The sequence below is a fragment of the Eublepharis macularius genome, chromosome 3, assembly GCF_028583425.1.
Source record: "Eublepharis macularius isolate TG4126 chromosome 3, MPM_Emac_v1.0, whole genome shotgun sequence".
Taxonomy (NCBI): domain Eukaryota; kingdom Metazoa; phylum Chordata; class Lepidosauria; order Squamata; family Eublepharidae; genus Eublepharis; species Eublepharis macularius.
Window position 1 is genome coordinate 70,943,050 of NC_072792.1, and position 26,523 is coordinate 70,969,572.

At 39.2% G+C, this 26,523-nt stretch overlaps 1 protein-coding gene across 1 annotated transcript in view; it reads right to left on the minus strand.

Annotated features, from left to right (window-relative positions):
• The window catches only part of BCLAF3 (BCLAF1 and THRAP3 family member 3), a 52,242-nt gene that overhangs the window by 25,099 nt on the left and 620 nt on the right, over positions 1–26,523 (minus strand). Inside the window, exons 2-8 of the mRNA XM_054975091.1 lie at positions 13,630–13,713; positions 10,911–11,489; positions 9,914–10,579; positions 6,752–6,930; positions 5,989–6,097; positions 5,027–5,090; positions 4,594–4,712 (exon numbers count right to left, since the gene is read on the minus strand). Coding sequence (XP_054831066.1) covers positions 4,594–4,712; positions 5,027–5,090; positions 5,989–6,097; positions 6,752–6,930; positions 9,914–10,579; positions 10,911–11,489; positions 13,630–13,676 — 1,763 coding nt within the window. The 5' untranslated portion in view covers positions 13,677–13,713. The remainder of the gene's footprint in view (positions 1–4,593; positions 4,713–5,026; positions 5,091–5,988; positions 6,098–6,751; positions 6,931–9,913; positions 10,580–10,910; positions 11,490–13,629; positions 13,714–26,523) is intronic.

A 26,523-nucleotide genomic window follows, 5' to 3' on the forward strand; every position in this document is an offset into this window, starting at 1 on the left:
TTGAAATTTGCACCATTTTATCATACAGTTTTTAACTTGTTCCGATTCTGTGGCATATTGCAATAAGATTTTCTGTGCAACTCTAAGCAGAGTTACTCCACTCTAAGGCCATTGACTTCAATGGGCTTAGACCAAAGTAACTCCACTTAGGAGTGCATTCTTTATATACCTTTCCTAATAGGTGTTTTGAATCTTCACTGATTGGCTGTTCAAAAACTGTTTTCTCTTTTAATTGGCCACCTTCTTTGGATAGTTGTTCTTTAAGTTTGGCCACTACTTGATAAAATAACAGCCATAAGATGTTTTTTTTCTTGAGCTTGAATTTCTTGCCATGTTTTTATTGTTCCTTGTAGTTTTATTTCTTATGGTAATATCAAAATAGGCATTTATTGGTGAGATCAATGCTGAAATTGGTGGACTTAATCTGTTTCTACATTGAAAATATATTCTTAATTGTCCATCCCTCAAAATATAAATGCCATCTAGTCTTTGAATAGTTTTTAATGGTTTCTTAATCCATAAATAATTATGAATTCTTTGGTATCAATTGTCTCCAGTTTTGTGTGTCTTCCATTCATACTTGTAATCCAGCCTGATATCCAAACTAGTGCAGTCACTTATTGGTACAGTTTAATATTTGGCACCGCCAAACCAGCTAGGCTTTTTTCAGAAGAGAACTTGATTCTCGAAAGCTTATGCTACAATAAAATTGGTTAGTCTTAAAGGTGCTACTGGACTCTTTTTGATTTTGCTACCACAGACTAACACGGCTAACTCCTCTGCATCTTTTTTCAGCTTGTAATATTTTAAATCTTATTCTTGGTTTCTTCCAATTCCATACGAAGTCATTTACCTTTTCTGTTACTTTTAAAAAATCTTTTCATCTATATGGATTGGCAACATTTGAAACAAAAAGTTCAGTTTGGTAATATATTCATTTTAACAGCAGAGATTCCCCTAGCCATGAAATATTAAATTTTCCCTATCTTTGCAGATCTTCGGTAATACTTATCCAAACTTTCTGATAGCTATCTTTATACAAATTATCATTTTGTCCCACTACATTTATTCTAATATACTTAACAGGTTTTCTGGTAACAACACTATCTGTTATTTCTTTCTATACCTTCTTATTCTTCTCTGGTTTTCAATAATAACATTAGTCTTCTTTTTATTCAGTTTGTATCCAGAATATAGTCCAAATCTTAACATTTGTTCTATTACATATTTCAAATAAATATTTGGTTTTGTAACTGAGATAACATAATTTGCATAACTTTTTATTTTATATTCTTTGCCTTCTTTCATTGCAACAATTCTAGTTTCCAGTGCGATAATAGTGGTGATATTGGACATCTCTGTCAAGTTCCTTTTTCTATTTCTATTTTCTCCGTTAGGGAACTGTTTACTAAAATTTTAGCTTCCTGATCAATATAGATGCTTTGAATCCAATTTAGGAATTCAGTTCCACAGTTCATATTTTGTAATACTTTCATCAAAAATTTCCAAGACACATTACTGAAAGCTCTCTCTGCATCCAAAAACATAAATACAATTTTTTCTCCTTTCCTCCTTGAATATTCAGATATTTACTTGATGCAATTGATGTTATCTCTCATATATCTCTTTGTAACAAATCCTGTTTGATCTTCATGTATTAGATCTGGAAGACCTAATTAGTCTCTCTGCCATTATTGTTGTAAATATTTTAAAATCCTCATTCAATAAGGAGATGGACCTGTATGATTGAAGTAATAATTTATTATTCTCTTCTTTATATATTACAATTATATTTGCCTCTTGCCATGTTGGTGGCATATGATTTCTGTCTTGCATTTCATTCATTAATTTTTGCAGAGGTGTTGTTAATATGTCTTCAAAACATTTATAATATGTTGCTGTCAATCCATCCCGGCTGGGCGCTTTGCCTATTTTTAATTTTTAATGGCAGAGTTGATCTCTTGTATTGTTATTGCTTGATTCAAAATTCTTCTATGTTTGGGTGTAAATTCTTGGCAAAACGACTAAAGTGTTTAAGACAGACAAGAGACAGTGGCCCCTCATTAAAAGTCATGGCTATCACATTCAAAGCCCTTCATGGCCTTGTCCTGTCATATCTGTGTGACCGTCTCTCCTCCCTATGTTCCTCTATGGTAGCTTCACTGCCAATCAGGGCCTTCTGCAGATACTACCCTGCAGTTGGGCAAAATCAACAGCTGCCTGCACACATGCTTTCTCTGTGGTAGCCCCCACCTTATGAAATGGCCTGCCTTGTAAACCTCTATCATTTCACCCCTCAGTTGTCATTTCTCCAAGCTAAAGACCCCCAAGCGCTTTAACCTTTCTTCATGGGGAAGTGTTCCATCCCTTTAATCATTCTAGTTGCCCTTTTCTGCACTTTTTCCAGTGCTATATCATCTTTTTTGAGGAGTGGTGACTAGAATTGTACACAGTATTTCAAATGAGGCCATACCATTGATTTATACAGAGGCATTATGATACTAGCTGATTTGTTTTCAATTCCCTTCCTAATAATCCCCAGCATAGTGTTGGCCTTTTTTATTGCTGTCATACACTGTATTGACATTTTCAGTGAGTTATCTACCATGACTCCAAGATCTCTCTCTTGGTCAGTCTCCGCCAGTTTGGACCCCATCATTGTGTATTTATATTTGGGATTTTTGGCCCCAGTGTGCATTACTTTGCACTTGGCCACACTGAACCTCATTTGCCACGCTGACGCCCACTCGCCCAGCCCCGACAGATCCCTTTGGAGTGCCTCAAAATCCTTCCTGGTTCTCACAACCCTGAACAATTTAGTGTCATCCGCAAACTTAGCCACTTCACAGCTTACTCCCAACTCCAAATCATTAATGAACAAGTTAGGGACAATAGAAGCCCTCCCACTGATTGCCCGCCCCCCCCCCCCAAAACACCAAGAATATAAAGCATCACTGCCCTAGACAGAGAGTTCCATCTACACCTTGTGGCTAATAGCCACTGATGAACCTGTTTAGCCAATCCTTTCTTGAAGCTGTCTATGCCACCACCTCCTGTGGCAGTGAATTCCATGTGTTAATCAGTCTTTGGGTGAAGAAGTACTTCCTTCACAAGAAATAGCTCAGAGAGATGCCTTGCTACCGACAGGGACTAAACATTATGCTATTGAGTACTATCTACTGATGTAGATGAGCCTACTAGGGAGTTTCTACACTGTTAAACATGCCATGGAAACTAGTTAAGCTTTGTTTCAGATAGATTAAAACTATGTGCTGTATTTTATGCTTGTTTAAAAATTTTCTACCATCATCTCCTATTGTATCTGTTTCCCTAACTGTTATTCATTATTGTACTTTGCTCAGTGAGTGTCCTAGCTGTCGATCATACTGTATTTTCAATCGCACTGCTGTAATCCTCCTTGGATTACAGACTATGAATGAATGAGTGAATGAATGTTTTATGCATTTCTGCACCTTGTCCTTCTTGTTTTAACTCTCACATGGCACAGTCAACCAAAGAAGAACAGGTGTGTTCTATGTAAAAAAGGAAGAGGGAAGGGAAATAAGCATAAGGAAAACTGTGAAGAAATGGGATTGATATGGGATTACCCATAACCACTGGGAGCTACTGGGGAAGGGACAAGGAAGCATTGCTGATGCTGTGACATCATGCCAGGATGATCACTCCCAAACCTGCCCTCCTGTGCTCAATCTGGGAAGCAGTGGGAGAAAAATGGAGGGACCGTGTAAATACCATAGAGATAGGGTCAATTTCTAGAGCACAGGTCCCTAACATGGTTACTGTGAGTGCTCTGGCACTTGCTGACACCTTTCCCGGTGCCTGCCAAAAGTTTTAAGGAAGTGGATGGGGCCAGATGGGCTTCTAATTGGCCATTAGAGTTCTGACTGGCTGTGCAGATTTTTTAAAATGTTATTCTGGGAGCCTCTATAAAACAAGGATCTTCACTGAAGGCAAGCTGATTGTCTGCCTCCAGCAGTGCCCATTTTGTGGTTGCCTCCACTTCTTGCAGTAGCCATTTTGTGGCTGCACCCACCACCCTGTATTAGAATTCCAAAGTTGTTCACAACCTCAGAAAGGCTGTGGACCCCTGTTCTAGAGCATTAATAGTCCTCCTGCTTCCCAAGACAGGGCTCAAGGCTTCTCACGGCAAACTTTAAAATTCCCAATATTTAAAAACAACTATTAAAATCAATCCAAGAATAATTAAAAGCCTGTATCAGGGAAGAGATGAAAAAAACATTTCATATTGTCTCCATCTAAACTTGTGGGCCCCTTTTCTGCACCAGGAACCTTTGGCTGATCATATATCCCAAGGTAGCATGGCTGACAGTTTAATATCAGACATTATTGTGCATTTCCTGCTCCTAGCAAAAGGGGAAAGAGGTGCTAAGGGACAGTATGCTACGGCAGGGAAAAGAAGAGATTAAAATTATAATTAAAAACAATTTCAAAAGGAATAAAACATGTATTCCAAAATGAAATACAGTTCTATAATACATAACATACAAATGAAAGAAATTAAAAGTTCAGCCATGATATCTGAACTCAACTATCAATTCTCTTGACACCTACCTTCGTAATAGCCCATCAACATAAAATGTATTTTCATCTTCACTCTGTAGTCTCTCTTTTCTTCTCCTTTCTATATCATGTCTTAGGTCATTTGGATCTTCTAGAACTCTCACAACACTCTACAGAAATAAATAAAGTACTGAATAGTACTTTTGATTTTCCTTTTGTCCCTTAACTTATCACAGTAATAGGACTATGATAAACCTAAAGTCATATAGTATAAAGCAAACAGTCTCTTTAAGTTTAGAGACATCAGCTATTTCCTTTCTTGGCCAAGCAGCAACTAAACATAATTTTTCCAGTCCTGGTTAACATTATTTCAGTAAAGCAAGCATATATATATATTTGACAAATGTAAATATTACAGATTGCTTACAAAAATGACATTTAATTATCAACATGCCTGAAAATATATTAAGAAAAATCTACCTACCTGCCCAGATTCACATGGAACAGCTCGTTTATTTTGAAGTTCTGCCAAAGACATATCAATTCGCCTGATGGAATGAGCATGTGATTAAACAAAAGTTAAAAGACAAAAAGGAAACAGGAAAAAGTTAAAATTCAACAGACCCTAACACACACACACACACACACACACACACACACACACACACACACACACACACACACACACACACACACGGCAATTTAATTATATGTAAAAGTACAGTTCCTTCTGGTCACCATCCTATTAACTGTTTGACTCTGTTTTTTGCTAATCTTGATCATCCAAACTATGTTTTTATGGTCTAAAATTCATAGGCATGAAATATGTCATCATTACTTTAAAAAAATCAGGAACTGATTGTTCCTACATATGCTAGACTCTGCACACATAGGCTTCCACATAAGAATTATGTCTAATATGTGGATGTCATACAACAAAATAAGCATGCTTTATGGGTAGGAACCCACTCACCTCCCATTTTAGGTTTCATGTCTTTGACTTTCCCAGTTTAATTTTCCTTTCATTAAGTATAATGTTGAATAGTGATATCAGTTGGATGTTGTTGGATTAACACTTTTATGGAATGTAGCAAAATATCTAGCAGGCTACAAATTGAGAAGGGGGAGTAACAGAGGACTGCCTTTGATAATGAGGGGGGGGGGCAAAGTGCAGAAGAAAGGGGTCACTTTCAGGTGACTATGGCAAAAGTATGAATTTGCCCAATCTGATGCATACTTATTTGGAAATAAACCCCATTAAACACAGTGAGGCTTACTTCTGAGTCAACTTCCAAAGAATTAGGATGTTGCTTAACAGTGTGATCCATTTAAGAACTAGTTAAACGTGATCATGTAGTAACAGGTACTTTAAGAGAAAGTAATAAAGTTTCATTATCAATATTTATCTTTTACTGCTTAGTCTTCTCTAAATATAAAGTATTTTACCTGTGAATTTCTGGATCTGAATGTCTTTTCACTTCTTCTGTAACTGGCTTATCTTGTATTTTTGAGAACCGTTCATGTAAAGTTAATTCAGAAGATTTAAAATAGTTTGCTGTGAAGAAGATAAATTAAAATGTATTTAGCTAACCCTTGCAGCAATTTCAAAGTTAGAACAAAAAAAGATATATTGAAGAAAGTTTTTGCAGTTATTTATGTGCTCACATCTTATCCCTAAACAAAAAAATTATATTAATGGTAAAAAGAATGTTATTATTCTAAGGATATACGATTTCTACATTTGTTAAATGCCCAAAATCAACAGGGAATTGCCATAAGTCCTTTTTCAAACTGGACTTAGATTCCAAAGAAAATTATCAGCTAATATAGCTACAGGTCACTGTTTATTTTTATACTATCCTTAAATGCAAGATACGAAAAAACAGAAGCAGCCTATATAATTGCTGAGTATTTTCTAACATCCTCTTCTTTAGCAATAAACATTTCCACCTTTCCCAGTGTTCCAATTCTAAATTCAATCATTCTTTATTCAGGAAGCAGAAAAATAACTTCCTGGATTACTAGATTTTTTACCAAAAGTCTGCAAAATACACCAATAATTTTAAACATGTACTGCTCCTTAAAGTTATTCTTTCACAACTTTGTGAAGTCTGCATGCTTCACGTATCCTGGGCTATTTAGATTAGTAAAGTTCATAGTATCTTGATTATACTACATGTGACTTGCATATCTAACATACTGTAACCACCTTTAATGTGATGGATAATTGTGATGATTTCCTGAGCAAATTCTTTTGATGGGTTATGTTCTACCTTCTGAGTCACAGATTTTATATGTTCAAATACAGGATGGAAATTTTCAGTTTTTCTACCCACAGCTACTAGATCACACGACATCTGCCTTTCCGTGATATGGCTGGAAGCAGCCCTGGAACAAATTTTCACATGTTTAGACAAGATTCATCTTTTAAAAAATCAAAACAACAATACATTTAAAAGATTAAATCAGAGAAAAATGGAACTAAGAATAATCCACAAGAGAAGTTTATATGTCACTTCTGATATACAGCATGGACTCCAGTACTTATTTTATTTATACTCATATACAAAAAACAGCTATTGTAATGTAATGCACTTAAAATTACCAACTCAACAATTGCGTTGCACTAAAAGTGGAGATGCTTTTGCCAAACATTTCCTCCCTCTTCCTCATCTCCACTCCCCGAACTTCCTTTCACTGATTTTAAGAGCAGAGAATACTTTGTGGAGAAGCAAGGAAACCCTCCCAGGAAAGGAAGCTCTCTACCCTGTTTCTGCGTGGAGGCAGCACTATGTCTCAACCTCTTTGCAAATATGACAGCCTACAACCTGGGTGTTAATTTTTGTTTTCAAACAAGTCTTTCTCTGGTTAGAAACAGTAATGTCATTATGTAACAAATCAAATTTGATTGATTGGGCTTATAACACTGAAGTTCCTTGGCAGAACAAGACCTGTGTGAAAACAAAGCTGCAGATGATCAGGATTCCTAACTGCAGCTAAAAAGTGTTTAAAGGGTACAGAAGAGCATAAATATGATTATGACAGTCCGTCAGTGAGTTTTTGAGTCCCCAATACCACCAATTTGCACTGAAAACCATTAAGCCTCACATTTATCCCTTTGCATCCAAGCAATTTTGTTCAACCCATCAACAGCTATGGTATAGTATAATACAAGCATTAAGTAACTGGAATGTTCAGTTTGCAGAGCCTAGAAACATACAGATGTTTAAGAAAACTTCACAAAAGACCAAAGTCCTCTTGGTTGGTCCATCTTTAGTGTTTATTTTTACACTTTATTTATACCCCACCTTTCCCCCCAATGGGGATCCAAAGAAGCCTCTCCTTCTCCTCTCTTCCATTTTATTCTCAACAGCCCTGTGAGGTAGATTAGGCTGTGTGTGTGAGTGGTCACCCAGCGACCTTCCATGGCAGAGCAAAAATTATTTGAACCTGGGTCTCCCAGATGCTAGGCCAACAATTTCAAACAGTCTTGTTCAAGGAGGGCTCCAGAAGAGTCTATTATGCAGTGGTTGGGATGTTCAGTTTTATGATGATGTGATTTGTGGTGCTGTTTTAAATTATTTAAATTTTATAACACTGGTGTAGTTCATGTGCCTCTCAGCACAGGTTTCATTTAAGATGTGTGAAGCCATTCTTGAAGGTAGAAGATGGAATACAATTTTATTTTAAAAATTAATACATAAAAATTAATATTCTTTGTTTACACAGATCCTGGCTTACTGAAAGTCACCTACCAGGCTTATAACAAAATAGGGCTTTGAACTCAGATTGCCTACATTCAAATATCTAAAGTTGATTAGGTCAAGCAGCATTTCTATACGCTCAAACTACAGGTGAGGTGCTAGTGCCCACTGAAGTAGAACCTAGCTCCCCAAGGACAGACCTTAGTTAACCTGCCAGGACTGTTACAGCTGCAGGGTCCAAGTAGGGCTTCCTTCTAGCTAGGAGCCCTATTATATTTCTCGATGGGGACCAGTATTTGCTACCTGTAGCTCCCTTTTTATTCTGGGCTGTTCAAATCTCTGACAGTGAAATCCTAAGCAAAGTTACTGCAATCTAAACCCTGCTTAGGCTTTCACTGTCAGTCTTCTTTTCTATGCCCCGAGCTCTACACAGTCCTTTACATGGGCCCTGACCTACGGTATGGACTGCTCCTTTACATACCAGCACGGACTCTGCTTGTTGATCCATGATAATTCTTTCAGCCTCACAATTCTAAAGGGTTCTAAAGGGTTTGAATCTTTGTAAGATCTTCAAAATCATTTGCCAGGTTGTTTTGTACTTTCATAAATTTCTCCCTGTTGAAAAAAATCCTGATATGTTCAATCAGAGGGCCAATTTATACAATTAGCAGAACAAAATGGAAATGCTTTTCCTAGAAAGTGCTTGCTACGGAAGGGGGAATTTGATCTCAACAACAAAACAAAATTAAAAAATGTATTGTCGAAGGCTTTCACGGCTGGAGAACGATGGTTGTTGTGGGTTTTCCGGGCTGTATTGTTGTGGTCTTGGCATTGTAGTTCCTGACGTTTCGCCAGCAGCTGTGGCTGGCATCTTCAGAGGTGTAGCACCAAAAGACAGAGATCTCTCAGCATCACTGAGAGAGCTTTGTCTTTTGGTGCTACACCTCTGAAGATGCCAGTGACAGCTGCTGGCGAAACGTCAGGAACTACAATGCCAAGACCACAGCAATACAGCCCGGAAAACCCACAACAACCAAAATAAAAAAACCTCTCAACCTGAACGCTAAAAAAAGCATCTCAAGAGGAGGAGGCTAGGCTAAACCATTTCCACCTGACTTATCAGTTCCATTTTTTGGAAGAAATATCCAAACAGGCAACCTCTTTCCTACCCAGCTCACTCTGCCACAGAGACTGAAGAGGCAGAGTCCAGCTTTATACATGGCTATAAATTTCATCTAAAGATTCTTATCCAGAGTAAACTACTCTGGACAAAGTAAAATCTAACAAGTCACTTTTAAGAGACACTAAAAGGCATGTATATCTTTTTGCCTCTTCCAGGGCAGTATTTATACATTCTTTCTGTTGACTTTCTACCATTTTAAGAAAAGTGCTTTGTATACTTATGAGGATAAATGGCTGCAGTTCCTTGAATCATGTCAAACGCTGCTGTTATTTCCTAACTTCCAGAAAGAGTTTTTCAATGGATGCAGCATAAAAGCATATATAGAATAGGCCTCCCATACCAGCGTAACAGAGTGCACAACCCTTGGGATCCTGGCCGTTGAACTCCATTTCACTGAAGCTTTATTACCAGAGAGACTTAACACCTTTTATAAATTCTTAAACATGAAAGAGTAAAACTTTACCAAAGTTTAAAAAAACAATACCTGTATTTATTTATTTTCTTCATATCCACTTTGACTGTGAGCCTTTCCTTCCTAGTGTGGACATCGGAAACTTTCACGTCTGAAGCTTTGTGATGGGAGTCATACTGATGACTACCAGAAAAATCTGTTTGCCCCCTAAGATCCCCTTCCTTCTTTATTCTTTCCTTCCCCTTTTGATAAAAGGAAATTAAACCAGCATCACTTTTGTAAGATTTAGCGCAGGAATTGCACCCCTTCTCTGGAATATATTTAACAGATGCTTCAGTATGAGGTTCTTCTGTATGGCTCACTCTTTCATTGTTATAGTAATCTGAGAATTTGCTATTCCAAGCTCCTTTAGGAGAGTTATATTTTGCATCTTCCAATTTGACATACTTTTCTTCTCTGTCATCAGAAAGGTATTTCTCTCCCTCTGGGTATCTATGACGTTTGTGACTATAGTCATACGTTAGCTTTGTTTTACAATCATCACTGTACTCCTTTTTAACAAGTCGATTGGACTGAAGACCAAGATTTCTTTGTCCTCCCTTCTCTTGGTTGGATGAAGAAGAATGATCTTGCTTCCATTTTGAATTGCTTGTTATTTCTCTGTCATCATATCTCTCCATTTCTTTAGCCTTTTTAGATGGATGCCCATATTCCCTGTACTCACGATCTTCAGGATACCTGTGTTGACATAAAGTGGTTTATACTTGCAGTAAGGAAGAAAATGATAACTTAAGTATGTAGAATGCTGGAAAACGCAGTTTTTTTATGTAGAATGTGTCACCCCTTGATCCCTCAAGCCAACAAACATCAGGAAAATCATGATCCTGTCATAGGCTATCCACCAACAGTATTAATTTAAAAGATAAAATACTCCTGTACCCCTAGTAGCCCACAATTAAACTATATTTTATTCTGTTAGAAAAATGCCTTTCAGGGTAGAAATCTTCTACTATACAGGCAAAGGACTTTCCAGCAAAAAATCATTTTAAAAACTGGGCAATTTCTCTACCTCTTCTGTAAAGAACTCCTTGGCATGCATTCGCCAGAAAATCTTCGAGGTGATTGAGTATACTTGTCTTCTTGTAACTGCTGGTGCCTTATGTCATTTTCATTCCATTTCCTTTCACTCTTACATGAAGTCCCTAATGGCCTATGAAAAGCTGCCATTCCTTTTGTGCTTCCAGAAGCTCGAGCATCTTCATGCATCTCCCTCTCTCGTACTTTGGTAGGATAAAAGGACTGATTATGGTCTTTGTGAGAAATTTCTGAGTATCTGGAAGTAAATTGGCATCTTCTGATATCTTCATTCCGTTCTGATGAATGTGTTCTATAAGATTTATGACTATGTATATCGTCTGAAGGAATTCTTTTCAGAGTCGGTGAATGTGACCTACACTCATAAACTCGGTGGTGGTTAGTTTCATGAGGCATGTATCTAGAGTTGATTTGTCCATGTTTCCCATCTTCCATTCTCCATGGCATAGGCTTCTTTGGATCTTTCCAGTAATCCTTGTATTCACAGTCATAGCTAACATGATTATGCCTTTGTCTGTTGTGTTCCTGAATCCTGAAAGCCGGTGACAGAGACCTGCAACATACAGAGAAGTGTAACTCCAAGGTAAGTGGTGCAAAATAACTTCTGCGGTAGTATAGTGATTAAGTGGTTGGGCTCAAAATCAGCACTCTGCTCGTTTGAATTCCATCACTGCTATGAGCTTAGTAGGTGGCCTTAGGCCCAGCTCTATTGTGGGGATAATGATGATTTTGTTCACCACTAGAAAAGCAGTATGTAAGCATATTATTATTAAGTTTGATGCTTCGTGCAAAAAATAGTGAATAACTTATTCCTTCTACTTGCCAATATGGGTTTATTGTATTTGGCCAATTAGAGACACGGGCAATAAAAAAAAATATCAGCAGATATAAGTTGCAGCGATAGCAGATAATTTTTAAAAAGAACATGCCCCAAAGTACTGAGAAGTGATCTAAATATAGAAATAGGTATCTGCATGTGTATTTCTCTCATCACACAAATAGGAGGCTTCTGAAGGCTATATACACAGAAGTGGTAATCTACTATACTACCAATACAGCAGGAGACTGTAAGCCTCCCTGTGTATCCATTTGTAGGGCTGTGCTATTCGGGTTTCGCTTTGGGTAAAGATACCCGAAGCGGACCCGATTTGGCAAGCTTCAGTATTCTCGAAGCGGGGCCAGCATGCTGGCCCCGCTTTGGAATACCGAAGCAAAGCTTTCCAAAGGGTGGGGGTGGAGGGGTCTCCCCAGGGGGGCTGGGGGGTAGAGGGGTTGCCCCAGGGAGGGTGGTGGTGGGGAGTTCCCCCCTCACTTCAGTATGCTCTGAATCTTCACGGATCATACCGAAGCGATTCCCGAAACCCAAATCCAAAGTGGCTTGCCACTTCGGATTTGGGGGTGTTCTGAATTGGTTTCCCGCTTTGGGTAAATACCTCTTTGGGTAAATACCAAAGCGGAATACCGCTTCAAGTAAATACTGAAGCGGGAATACCAAATCTCCCCACCTGTGCACAGCCTATTAGAAGTATGCATAATGGAATAAACAAGCTGAAATTACATATGAATTTTGCTGATTTGGCTCATTATAGTGAGTTCCAGAACTCTGAACGAAATTCAGTAAACTAAGTTGTAACAAAACTGCCCTCAATTTCTTTGTATATTTTGGCTCGGTTCCTACCAGCGGACTAGGCAGCAGGCAGGCCAGTGAAGGTAAGGGGAAGGAGCCAATTGAAAACAAAGTCATCCATTGGAGGGAAGGGTGGAAGGCGAACTTTTTTTTGGCTGGTTCCAAGGCAACAGAATTTTCTTCCAGCCAATGGAAAACTCATGGGAGAACTGCTACTCTACTTCTTTTAGCCCGTTGCCTTGGAGGGGAGAGGGGAAGGCAAACTATATTTGGCTGGGGGGGTGGAGAGGGAGGATGTGCCCCAGGTAGAGCAAGTAGGAGTCCCTCCCAGGCAGTAACAAGTAATAGCATGGCAGGATGCAAAGGTAATTCTGCAGAGCACAAAACTTAGTGGGTCAATGGAAGGAGGAGGAGGAGTGCGTTCAGTGTTATCTTGGGGCCATTCTAAGCAAAGCCAGCTGCAAAGCATAGTTTCCCTCTCCCCCCTGCTTTAGGAAGGACATTCAGTAAAGTGTCATGCATTTTCCCACCAGCAGGCACGGGGACCTGTTAATGTGTGTGTGTGTATGTTCTGCTTCTGCAGAAAACTTAGTAGTGTGATGGAAGGAGTGTGTTCGGTGCTATTCTGGGTTCATTCTAAGCAAAGCTGGCTGTCCCAGAATACTGTTTCTCTCTCCCCACCCTAACCCAGGCAAGAACAGTCAGGGAAGCAGCAAAACACGTGTGTTGCCACGGTTGAAATTTACGATATATAACACTAACGAAACAGACAAAATCCAAAATGGCTTTGGGGCACTGAAAACAAAACAATAACAGCAGTGGCTTCATTCTGAAACCACACATCCGAAACTAAAACTGCAAAATTAAAATTTCACACCCCTAGTATCCATCACCCTTATTCATTTGCATTAGTCTATGAATTAGGGGAAAGCTTATCTCACAGAAGACCCTAAATATATTTACATGTTTTGATTACTGCGGTACCCAATTCATATGAAGTCCTTTCTTACAATACCATTTAATGTTCACTACTAGCATACTGACACCTAAATATTTGAACATTTACCTTTGTTTCCATCTTGGTGATCTTGATCTTGATCTTGATCTAATCATCTTTTCATACACTTATCAATTTCCTGAATGTACGAATCTATAGGAAAAATAAATAGTTGATCACTAATTTAAATCTGTTAAAACTGAAAATACCAACTTTTTTTACTAATGACTAGCTGAAGGTTTAAATAATTCAATAATATTTGTTTTTCAATTTATTTTTAAGACATTTACTTTAGAAATAAATAAAATAACTAAAATCACAACTGAGAGCCAGTTTGTTGTAGTGGTTAAGAGTACAGGACTTTAATCTGGAGAACCGGGTTTGAGTCCCCACTCCTCCACTTGAAGCCAGCTGGTGACCTTGGGTCAGTCACAGCTTCTAGGAGCTCTCTCAGCCCCACCCACCTCACAGGGTGTTTGTTGTGAGGATAATAACATATTTTGTAAACCACTCTGAGTGGGCATTAAGTTGTCCTGAAGGGCGGTATATAAATCGAATGTTGTTATTATTATTACATCGTAACAGTGTTCAGAAAACATTAAAACAATAAAAACTCTTTAACACAGAATTAAAACCATGTTAAGAACTTACTTTTAAAAGGCCTTCAAATAGTCCTTAGCTGGTGTCAGAATGCTTACAGGTGGGAGTAGATATTTTTTTAATTATTAACCAAAAGAAATGTTTTTACCTATTACTTTACCTGAAACCATAATATTGTTCATTGCTTATCTCATTTCCAAATCTTAGTGGTATTAGATTTTTTTCCCTACGTTTGAAACTGGGCTTGTTTCACAAACTGAAAACATTTGTATTTTTACAGGAGATCGAGCAGTTTTCATCAATTCCCTATTCTAACTGCAAAGCTACATTAGGGGTCTGCCACCGTTTTAAACCTGCAGGCACTTTTGAAACAGGAGAACGGTTGCCACCGCAAAATGGTCGTCTCCAGAAGCAGAGCCAAGCACAAAGCATCACAGAGTATTTATACAAAAACACTGGCCCCTTCTGCACAGAAAACTTTAAGACAGCACCTCTGCATATTCACGCACTGAATCGGCTTGTGTTCCTGGCATTCTGCACTGCACGAACTCAAGGCAATTTGGTGTCTGCTGATGAATTGAGATATGTCATTACAACCCTTCCCTCGCTTAAAAAAATTAATGAATGTGTGTGTGAATAGCCAGGAGGGAGGGAGCAAATGAAGCAGCAGCATTATGACCCTTCCACGCTTAAAAAAATGGTGGAAAAAGTGTTCAGAGAGCTGAGGAGAGTGGGAATGGTTACCGCTTAGTGGCCAACCAATCAGCACCGGGGAAAGGAAATTTGGGAGGTACTAAGAATTTCACACACACACAGGGCGCATCAGCAGCAACTCAGCAGCAGCTTCAAGAAAAAGTTCGGTATGTCCTCAGGAAGAAAACTCGGGGGAAGGTCAAAATTCGATTCTGCATCCCATGACTCCCTTGCACATGTAGAACTTTGGGAATCATGAGATCATGGGAAGCAGAATGGAATCTAAACTGCTGCAAAATGACCATGCCAAACGACCCTCTGATTGGTATTAGCTTTTAAAAATTGAAGTTTAAAAATAATTACACAATGTTATTGTGCTGTCCAAGATAGTACTACACTGAATGCATCTGTATGCTTGTATATTTGTATTGAAGGGCTTTATTTGGTACAAAGGGCTTTAGCTCCTAGACATGTACAAAAATTCTTGCAAATGTTGCAGTTTTCTAAGTGTAGCATGTTATTTTTACCAGAAAATATGAATAACAGCCATTTATTAATATAGAACAACTGTAGAAATGGAAGGTTCAGTTTTAACAAGCAACCATTTTAACTATTAAATAATGTATAATTTAAGTGTTTAAACATTAATACGTTTATTTATGACTTTCTAAGCTGCCTCACCAGAGAACATGTTACAGGGATATCCAAAAGTACATGGTGTGTTACTTTTATGTTCTTTCTCCTGTGATTAGTAGAATCTCACGTCTCATCACAAACTGCTGTTGCAGTTTTCTAGAATTCAAAGTAGTTTGCCAGATTCTCAAAAAAGAAAAGAACCTCCCCCCGCCCCGCCCCGACACACACACACACATTCAAAGCCCTGTTAGGAATGCATAACAAGTTGACATTCAATTTCTGTTAAAATTATTGAGTTTGTTAAATTCTATTTCTAAATCCCATTGAGTTTCTGAAGCCCTGAAAAACTATGTTTTTCTAGTTCGGGGGCCTAGTGTTTGCTTATTTTTAATGGAAATAGTAATCTAGAGTCTTCTCACCAAATAATTGGTGAACTCAACATGTGAAATCAGAAGTCTACACAAGAGGAATTCAGTACTGAAGCTGTCTCCTTCACTTGTTCAAAAATACCAGAGATTGAGCATCTTCCAGACGACCTTTTTATTCAGGTCTAAATAGGATCAATAGGTTTGGTTATGTTTTTAAAAGGTCATACATTGTAAACATTTCCCTTCTTTACCTTCAAAAGACTCCGTTCATATAGGACATGATTGTGAACTAAGCAGTTCCCTAATACACACTTACACAGAGAGCTCACAACAAGAAACATAGCAGATATGGGATCAGATCCCACTGATCTGATGCATGAAGAAAGGGAAGGGGCAGATCATGGGAATCCTGTCCCTCAGGAACAGCACTGGGACAGCAGAAGGGGGAAGGCAGAGAAATTGTCCTCAGCTAATGGGAAGCCTTCTGTCAGTGGATACTTTCACCATTATCCAAGCTATTGTGTATTAACACTGTCTTCTCTCTTCTCTGATTTTAATCCATTTTAGAAGCTGTTCTGCTTTTAAAAGTACCTACCCAATGTATGAGTAATATTCCCTTGTGCTTTACAATTTCAATTATATGTCCTAAACTTGGAGATCTCTCTCTACAGAGTTGTCATTTATGAGTAAAATAACTTGCCTGCTCTTCATCCCAAATGATTACAGAAAGCCAAGAAAATCATAATAAAAATCACAGCTCTACCAAACTAGAAGTTGGATATGTGTGACTGAAATCACAGCCAAGAAAAAAGACTTCTTGCCCAAATCAGCAATGAAGACACATTGGTAGCGTGGGAAAGACTGACATCATGCATCGGGATAAACAGAGCCAGCACAATTTCAGTGCAGACACTCCTTTTGCCTTGTGGAAAGAAAGTATTCATACATTTTAATGTGGGGCCTTTCAAATTCACCCTGAAGTCAAGTAATTTAACATCCTGACAGCCAGTTTTAAGGAGAAGGAAATAGTTTACCATGAAAATTGTTCATAATTTGTTTTGTTACTCTTCAAAGACACACGAACAATAGTTTAAAATCTGTCAAAAATCTGTAATCCTAAAAACCTTTCAGGCAAGACAACATGGATCTTATCCTTGCTTCTTTAAGCTTGAACAATTAAAATACAGGAAACCAAGATGTGTTTCAAAGCATAGTTCTGGCAAAGAAACATAGTACATCGGATGCGTTTTTAGATTTAAAGATATAATTTAAAAGCCTTTTCAAAGGTTTGCTCTCATTCACTGCGACTTCAAACTTTATAGGAGGATGTTGGCTGCCAAGTCAAAGACAGGTCCGCTGCAGGCAAGTGGGTGTATGCCTTCATGTTTATGAAAATCCTCTCAAAATATACTTATGAACAGGGCTTTTTTTCTGGGAAAAGAGGTGGTGGAACTCAGTGGGTTGCCAGTTCAGGGGGCAACTCTTGGTGGGAGGTGGGGCCCCTGGCACCACATGTGCACGCGCAAAATGCGTGCATGCTACCAGGACCAATGATGTCACTTTGGGTCAGCTGAAATAAGGGGGTAGTTTTTAAAAGTTTAAATCGCCCTCAGCAAAAATGGTCACATGGCTGGTAGCCCCACTCCCTGATCTCCAGACAGAGGGGAGTTTAGATTGCCCCCCAGCGGCATGGAAGGCAATCTAAACTCCCCTCTGTCTGGAGATCAGGGGGCGGGGCCACCAGCCACGTGTCCATTTTCAAGAGGTTCTGGAACTCAGTTCCACCACGTTCCAGCTGAAAAAAAGCCCTGCATATGACTAAAAGCTATTGTTGACAATGCAGGTTAGAAATCCATAATATCTGAATCATATGTAAAATGCAGCCCTTTTTGACTGAAATTTGAAAGGACTCTCTTAACTATCTTAAGGTCTCTCTGTAAAGACAGATGAAAAACATGCTAAGGCTGCAATGATAAAACTTTGTAAACCTACCAGAAGAATGTGGATCACAGTCAGTATAGTTATACCCAACATTCATCATCATACAGAAAGTGGACATGGATATATAGGGAAGTAGTTACTGCTCTTGACTAAAACAACATGGAAGATGCTTCTACAGCAACAGAGAAAGCAAAGAGGTCCTCATATCAAAAAGAAAAGAAAACAGGCCAAATCCAAAGAACTATTCACAAAATTACGACAATAAAAATGTGCATTACGTCCAATGCAAGTATTTCTTAAAATATCGGCAGCATATATACACAGAAAAGAAATATAACACAGAATTTATGTAAAATGTATCCACCCTGTACAATTTGACAATGAGTACAATTCCACTTGTTTAACAAGTTGTCCAGGGATGCAGGACCCACTCCCCCTGGACTTAACTTCTGCAGTGGCAGGGGGACAGGAGTGGCTGCCACCAGTGGAGGCTTCCCAGGGCCAGGGCAGCCAGTGGAACAAGCAGAGGCCAGCAAGTGGAGCCGCCGTGGTGTAGCGCCAGGGACACCCAACAGGTATAGCCCTGGTGGCTGCTGAAGCACTGGAGGGGCTTCCCCAGTGGCAGCACTTTGCATTGACGGCAGACACAGCATGGTCTCTACAGCACCCCCAGCATGTCAGCAAGGGAGGCTGCATAGCCCAGCCCTTCAGAAAGGATGTCAACACGGGAGCTAGGCAGACACGGCCTCAGCCCACAGTCAGGTGCACGGACAATATCGTTGGCAGCCGAGGTGGGGACGCTGGGACGAATGCTGGCCAGAATGCAGCAAAGCGGCCCAGGCAACTCTGCACTTGGCAGGGGCTGGCCATCCCCACCCTGCAGTGCACACTCCATTGGACCACAAAGAGGCAGGAGAAAGGGGTGGGAGGCCACAAGGACACCAGGGTTGGGCCTGCAGCCCTTCAGGTTGGGATGGGGTAATGGCACGGTGAGAATCCTGGAGGGGGTAGGCACTCTTCTAGGACGACCCCTACAAAGGTGGGCCACCTGGGCAGGCCAAGGAGGAAGGTGTTGCGGAGCTGAGCAGAGGAGCAAGTGAGCAAGCAAGCAAGCTAGAGACCAGTGGCGCAACGGGGAAGAGAGGATGTGAGGGTACTGTAAACTCCCCTCCTCCTCCATTCTGAGGCTTGCTCTACAGCCTGCCTAAGCCGTGGGGCCAACCTGGAGAGCAAGCCCCCTCCAGGCTCTGACGCCCCCCCCCCCCACTGTGGAGCCTGACACAAGTATGCAAGCACAAATACAGGATGTCAGTTCAAACCAGACTACTATTTCTAGGAAATGTATTTAAACTTTGAAAAATAATTACAAATGGAGATTGGGTCAGTGAGCACATTTGTAAGTGTTGAGATTACTCTGAAAAACACTGTGAACAACTCCAAGTAGCTGTAACATACTGTTCCAAGAGTGCAAATCATTCAGCAAATGACTGATATTTAGTATTTATTCCTTCAAGAAGCTCTAGTCAATTTAAATTTTAGAAATACATGAAAAATTGTTTAATTGTGTTTACAAACTTGTAACAAGCCTTCCTGACCCTGCAATGGTCAGGGCAGCACCCCCCCCCCCCCCGGTGGAGCCTGACACAAGTATGCAAGCATAAATATGGCTACTTTTTAAACCTAGGGCACAAGAGTTAAAGTGACTACATACAGGTTGTATCCTTGTTTGGAGCATTTTTGAAGAAGTGTTAAGTTAGATGAAAATCACTGAAGAAGATTTTGAAACAAGTCATACCCGTGAGCTTGTCTCAGCCTTTTCATATTGTAGAGTTTGGTCTGTTTACATGTTTGTTGAATAAGTGGAATTGTCCTCATTTCCAAAGTGCTAGGGTGGATACATTTTACATACACTCTGTTATATTTCTTTTCTATGTATATACACTGCAAATACCGTAAGAAACAACTATTGTGCATAAAACACATTTTTATTGTAATAATTTTGTGAACAGTTCTTTGTGGTTTGGCCTGTGAGTTTTCTTTCTTTCTTTTTGGATGCTTCTGCAGGCCAGAGGAAGCACTGACCCACAGTGCAATCCTAAAGAGTTACTCCAGTCTAAGCCCATTGATTTCAAGCTTTTTTCTTGGATTACAATCTTTTCTGAAAGTTTGTGTAACCACTTGCCTTCATTATAGGGATGTTATTTTTAAATTAAAAAGCAACCTTTTGAACTATCAACAATTTTATTGTTTAAACATTAAGCTTATGCTCTGATGTGGATGCCATCTGTAACATAGGTGAGCCAGAATAATGCTTAACATACCTGCCAGTCCATTTCTGAATTGTTTTGATCTAGTCACAGTGATGGATATTGACAAAAATCTACCATCTGTGAAGGCGACTAGTTGTACTCTAGACCCTTGCCCATCTAAAATATTGTAAAGACCACATAAAGAAGTTGTTGTTAACTATCATTAATCAGTCACTAACTCAAGGCTCCTTCCCTCAGCCTTTCAAAAAGGTGGTCATCCACCCACTACTTAAAAAACTATCCTTAGACAAAAGTGATGTGGCTAATTATCGCCCAGTCTTTAATCTTCTTTTTCTGGGCAAAACGGCTGAAAGAGTAGTAGCTGACCAACTCCAGGCCTTCTTGGTTAGATCTTGTGCTTTGTATCCTTTTCAGTTTGATTTTAGGCCAGGCTATGGGCTCTGGTGGCTCTAGTTGATGACCTATGCCTAAATGTAGACAAGGGCCATGCTTCATTGTTGATACTCTTGGATCTATCTGCAGCCTTCAACACATGCCATCCTGTTGAGGCATTTGAGAGGCAGACGTTGGTATCAGAGGATGTGCCTTGGACTGGCTTAAACTGCTCCTCATAAGACAGACTCAAAGGATTGCTACTGGAAACCCGCTATCCTCAGTGTGGGAATTACTTTGTGGACTTCCACAAAGCGCAATCTTATGCCCCATGTTATTCAACCTTTATGTAAAACTTTTAGGAGAACTGATCGTAGCTATGGAATTGGTGCCATCAATATACAGATGATACCTAACTTCTGTATCTCGTTATCCGAATCCCCTGGCGATGCAGCAGAGGTACTGAGCCATTGCTTGACAACTGTTGTCAGCTGGCTGAAAGCAAACAAATTGAAATTGAACTCAGACAACATGGAAGTGGTGCTGGTTGAAAAAGCAAAGATCTTGAAGGACATTGTGTTTCCAACCTTTGATAGGGCTCAGTTGACCCTGGCTGACTCTGTTAAGATCCTAGGAGTTATACTTGACCAAGCACTACTGCTAGTGTAGCAAGTAAATGCAGCTGCAAAAGAGGTCTTCTCATAACTCATACTGGCCTTCTCATAACTCATACTATCTCCCTACCTTAACACAGCCAATCTGGCCACCTGGACTCATGCCACTGTAACACTGAGACCAGACTCCAGCAATGCTCTCTACATAGGTCTCTCCTTGAAGTAGACTCAGAGACTCCAACTGGTACAGAAAACTGCAGCTCATTTACACTCAAAAGCTATACAGCACCCATTCTGCAATCATTCCATTGGCTTTCCATCCGTTACTGAGCTCAATGCAAGGTCATGACTATCACATTCAAAGCCCTTCATGGCCTTGGCCCCTCATATCTGTGCAACCTCCTCTCCCCCTATGTTCCAGCGTGGCTCCTTCACTCATCTGGACAAGGCCTTCTGCAGATACCACCCTGCAGTTGGGCAAAATCAACAGCTGCCTGCACACATGCTTTCTCTGCAGTAGCCCCCACCTCATGGAATGGCAAGCCACTCCACTCTCCCACTCTTTCCACAAACTGTCTTTCCACAAACTATGCAAAACTGAATTATTCAGGAAGGCTTTCTACTCAGATTATAGGGCTGTGTCATAAGAAATAGCTCAGAGAGATGCCTTGGTAGGGACAGGGGACTATACTCTACTGGGTACTGTCTATGATTATAGATATGTGCCTACTAGGGAATTTCCACATTGCTAAACATGCCATGTAAATTAGTCATGCTTTTGTTTCAGAAAGATTTCATCTCTGTGCTCAACTTTATACTTGTTTTCAAATTTTCATTTACCAAACCTATTCTATCTGTTCACTGAATGTTCTAACAGTTGTTCATTATTGTATTTTACTCAGTGAATGTCCTAGCTGTTGATTACATTGTATTTCACTCACACTGTATAATCCTTCTTGGATCTCAATGAGAAAGGCAGATGACAGACAGACATTCTTATATATTACCAGTTCTGCTACAGGAAGAAGGGAGAAAGAAACAAAAGGAAATCTATAAGCAGCCAAGAAAGTCCTGTGGAAATCACTGGGGATGACTTACGAGCAAACAAGCACTTTTACATTGATGACACCAGCCAAATATAAAGTAAGTAAGCCTAGAGATGTAAAATGTCCAGTTATAATCCATGGGAGGAAAAAATAAGGGGGGGGCAAGGACTGAAATGTGAGCATTACTTACTTTCCTATCAAACCCAAACCTATTTTGCAACATAAAATGCATGGGTTATAGCTTAGTTAGCATATACAAATCTATTAATTTGGACATCAATGGAGTTTTAAAATATAAATGCCTCAGTTTTCTACAAACAATTATAATGTACATCAGAAAGCTCCAATCTGCTGTACCCCATGCTATGTTAGCACAATTTACGTCCCCTCTCAAAACATTCATCAATTTCATAGTTTTCTCCAGCACTTTCCAAAATTTTTAAATTTTTCCAATGGAAAAACTGAAAACAGTTTTCAGACTTTTTTAGCCATGCAAGTCCTATAAACTGCAGAGTAGCCTTTTCGAAGACACTCCCTTCCTTGCTTCTTGATCCAGCACAAAAACTGATAGGGTACAACCCATAATGTGGTTGTAGGCGCTTTATGTCAGATAAACACTCTATCTTGGCAAATAGTCCTTGCTCCTAACTGATATCTGATGGCATTCTTTCTCTGAATTGAATTCATAGAAACAGGACTTCATTTTTACAGCTTCTTAATGGCGGCACCTGTTGTTCAGAATATGTACCTTCAACACAGTTTTATTGTATCAATTACTAGATTTGGAACACAAGACTGCTCCAGCTATTTCGAGCTGGATCCTAGAGAAAATGTTTGACCTACAACATGTCCCAATGATCCTGTTTCCTTCAGTCCATTCTCACCATGAGATACATGAAAATGGCTCAGGCCTCTTCTATAGCATGCTGTGTCTTTCATGAGCTTCAGCTGATTTACCAACTATGGTGGATTCTTGAAAATTTTGACTGGGCCACTGTGATTCAAGCATTGATTGTATCAAAGTTAGGATACTGCAGTATACTTTACAAAGAGATGCTTCTGAAGACTATCCAAAAACTTTAATTAGTACAAATTAAGGCAACCAAGCTGCTACCAGTGATGCTTCTGTGTTGAAAAATGCACACTAGCTGCATTACCAGGCACAATTCAAAGTGCTGGTCTTACATTCAAGGTCTTAAACAGTTTGGGAACATTGTACCTGAAAGACCGCCTTCTTCTATAATGCTAAGTACCATGACTTAATACACTCATCTCAAGCACTTCTCCTTCCACCTCCGTCTATGGAAGTGAGCAGGTAACAATCAGAGATGAGACCTTCACAGAAATACTACCCACCTTAAAGCTCTTCAAATACCTCTGGCTTGTAGGCATCAGGCCAACATTTTTTTTTGTAGGCATCAGGCCAAATCCATTTAAGTGCTTCAGCTGAGTTTCATCTCCTTGCCTGTTTAACACTGTACCAATAACCATGAACATGGCTATTCAGATGATTTAGGTGTTATTAATATTTATATGATATATGCATACAGTGAATGTTTACATAGATTAGTTTCTCTCCATTCTAGTGGAGACAGCTCCATACCTAACTAAATGGAATGGTAGCATACAACCCATGATACTTCCCAAAGAGGTCACTTGGTTTGTCTTTCTCTTATGTAACTTGTTACAACAAATAATTTTGCCACAAGAGTAGTAAGATGCATTACTAGATGGTTTTAGAAGATTTTTCCACAACCCTGTTCTAGGGCAGTGGAAACCAGGACGTCAGTTCAAATCAAACTACTATTTCTGGGAAATGCATTTAAACTTTGAAAAATAATTAGAAATAGAGATTGGGTCAGTGATCACATGTTTGTAAGTTCCATACATGTGTTGAGAAGATTACTCTGAAAAACACTGTGAACAACTCCAAATAGATGTAACAGATACTGTCCCAAGAGTGCAAATCATTCAGCAAATGACTGATATTTAGTATTTATTCCTTCAAGAAGCTCTAGTCAATTTAAATTTTAGAAATACATGAAAAATTGTTCAACTGAAAATACATTACAGTAAATACTTACTATAAGTCTTATACCAAAAACAAACTTGTAACAAGCCTTCCTGAGCCTGCAATGGTCACAGCAGTCCTGGGACAATGCTTTCCCCTGCTAGGCACAGCAGATGTGAAGCCCTGTCTTGCAAATTGGTAAAACACAAACTTAGTTTCTAAACCACCACATGCCCAGCGGGCCCATTTGAACTTTACTAGAAATGAAGTGACATGACAACTAAATTCATTCATAAAATCATTTTCCATACCAACGCCTACAGAAAAGCAGAATACAAAAAGCAATGACTGCATTTAATTGTATTTATGGGGCAGCCCCAATATTTATAACCTTAATAACCAATACCATGGACACTGACTTTCCATTTTATGTAAACACCATGAGTCCAGTCATTATCAGTTCCTAATTCTGAAACATTCTGGACATTCACCTCGCAATCCAGTATACCTGTCTTCACACAGAGACCCATCCTCAAGTAAAAGATCTTGCTTAGTGTCCTTTCATGTGTACAGAAACGGCCAAAAGGAAGCTCATTGTTTTCACAATTAAACTTCTGCTCTAAGCGGATATAATTGCATAGTGCATAAGTTATGTAGGCAGCAGGTCTAGACCTTTCAGATTATGCTCCTAAAAATATGAAGTCTCCACTTCATTGCAAACAAACATGTTTTAATATTTTTAGCAACTAATTAAGCTACATTGTTGGTAAATAAATATAAGAATTATTAAATGAAGATCTACATCCATAATCTATACCTATCATTTATTTCAACAAATTAAAATTTTGATTTAAAGTCAATGTACTTCACAGCAAGGAGAATACAAAAACGAGACAACATTATGAAGTGACGCCTGATGATGAAAGCAACAGATGTGCAAAACCACCCTAAGGCAACTTAAGCAAAATTAATTTAGAGCACTGAACCTGGTATAAGAGGTACATGTGCACACACACAGAAACGTGTATTAAATGATTATTTTTAACTATGTGATCTCACATAAGAGTTCACTGAACATGTCTCTGATCTCATCTGGAATGAAATAGCTTCCTAGCAGTTCGCAATTCTACAGCCAGGCTTACAGACTTGGCAGCTTGCAGAATGGTATTTGACAGCAAATCTGTGTTCTAATAGAAACTCCAGGTTATACTTCCCCCTCCCCAGCAATTCCAACTGTTAACAAATCTAGTGAAAGTTAAGGAAAGTCATATGATGGACTTTTATTAGGAGGCATACAAGCATTCTATCAAATGAATCTTTCTGTGTCTTTCTCATATATCAGGATGGTTTTAAATGTTACACTGAAGTGTAAAAGCAAATATTCTTCATATTTCCTTCTTCATTCCCTTTGACACTACCATATAATGTCTGAAGATGTCAGACCAATGAACTACAGATACATTTGAATACAAGAGAGATTTATGAGGCCCTTCACCATGCTACTAGTGTGAAAAGCAAGTGGAAGAAATTCTCAAGCCCCTATTTTTGTTGAGTCTTTTAATTTCCAACATCACTTTGCACTTCCCTTGCTATTGTACAGACAGTCCATATTCAGGTGGGTAGCCATGTTAGTTTGTAGCAGCAGAACAAAATTTGAGTCCAGAAGCACCTTAAGATCAACAAGATTTTCCAGGGTATAAGCTTCTGTGTGTGAAAGCTTACTTTGTGCTCTGTACATTGGACAAACCAGCCAACCTCTGCGGAAAAGAATAAATGGACACAAATCTGACATTAAAAATGGCAATGTCCAGAAACCAGTGGGAGAACACTTCAATCTACCAGGACATTCCATCAAAGACTTAAAGGTCACTGTAGTTCAACAGAAACCTTTCAAAAACAAAATCCAACTAGAAGCTGCTGAATTGGAATTCATATGTAAATCTGACTCAGTCAGGCTGGGATTGAATAGAGACTATGAATGGTTATCTCATTATAAGAAGTAACTGACTTCCTTAACAGAAGCAAACTGATCTCCATATCAGAAGGAGCTGTTTGCATCTCCATATCAGAAGCTACTGTTTGCATCTATTCTTCCCTCCCCTCTCCACCTATATATCGGACCAGTTTCTTCTTGCCCTCCATGCATCTGACGAAGAGAACTGTGATTCTCGAAAGCTTATGCTACAATAAAGTTGGTTAGTCTTAAAGGTGCTACTGGACTCTTTTTGATTTTGCTACTACAGACTAACATGGCTAACTCCTCTGCATCTAATAACAAAAAGTGATTATTTATATGGTTACATAGAGTAACTATTCTTTATTCTTTCGGTATTTTGCACATGCAGCTTTTGATACCTTTATGACACATCAGCCAAACGATTTGTTCCCCTAATTTGGACACTTTATTCGTGT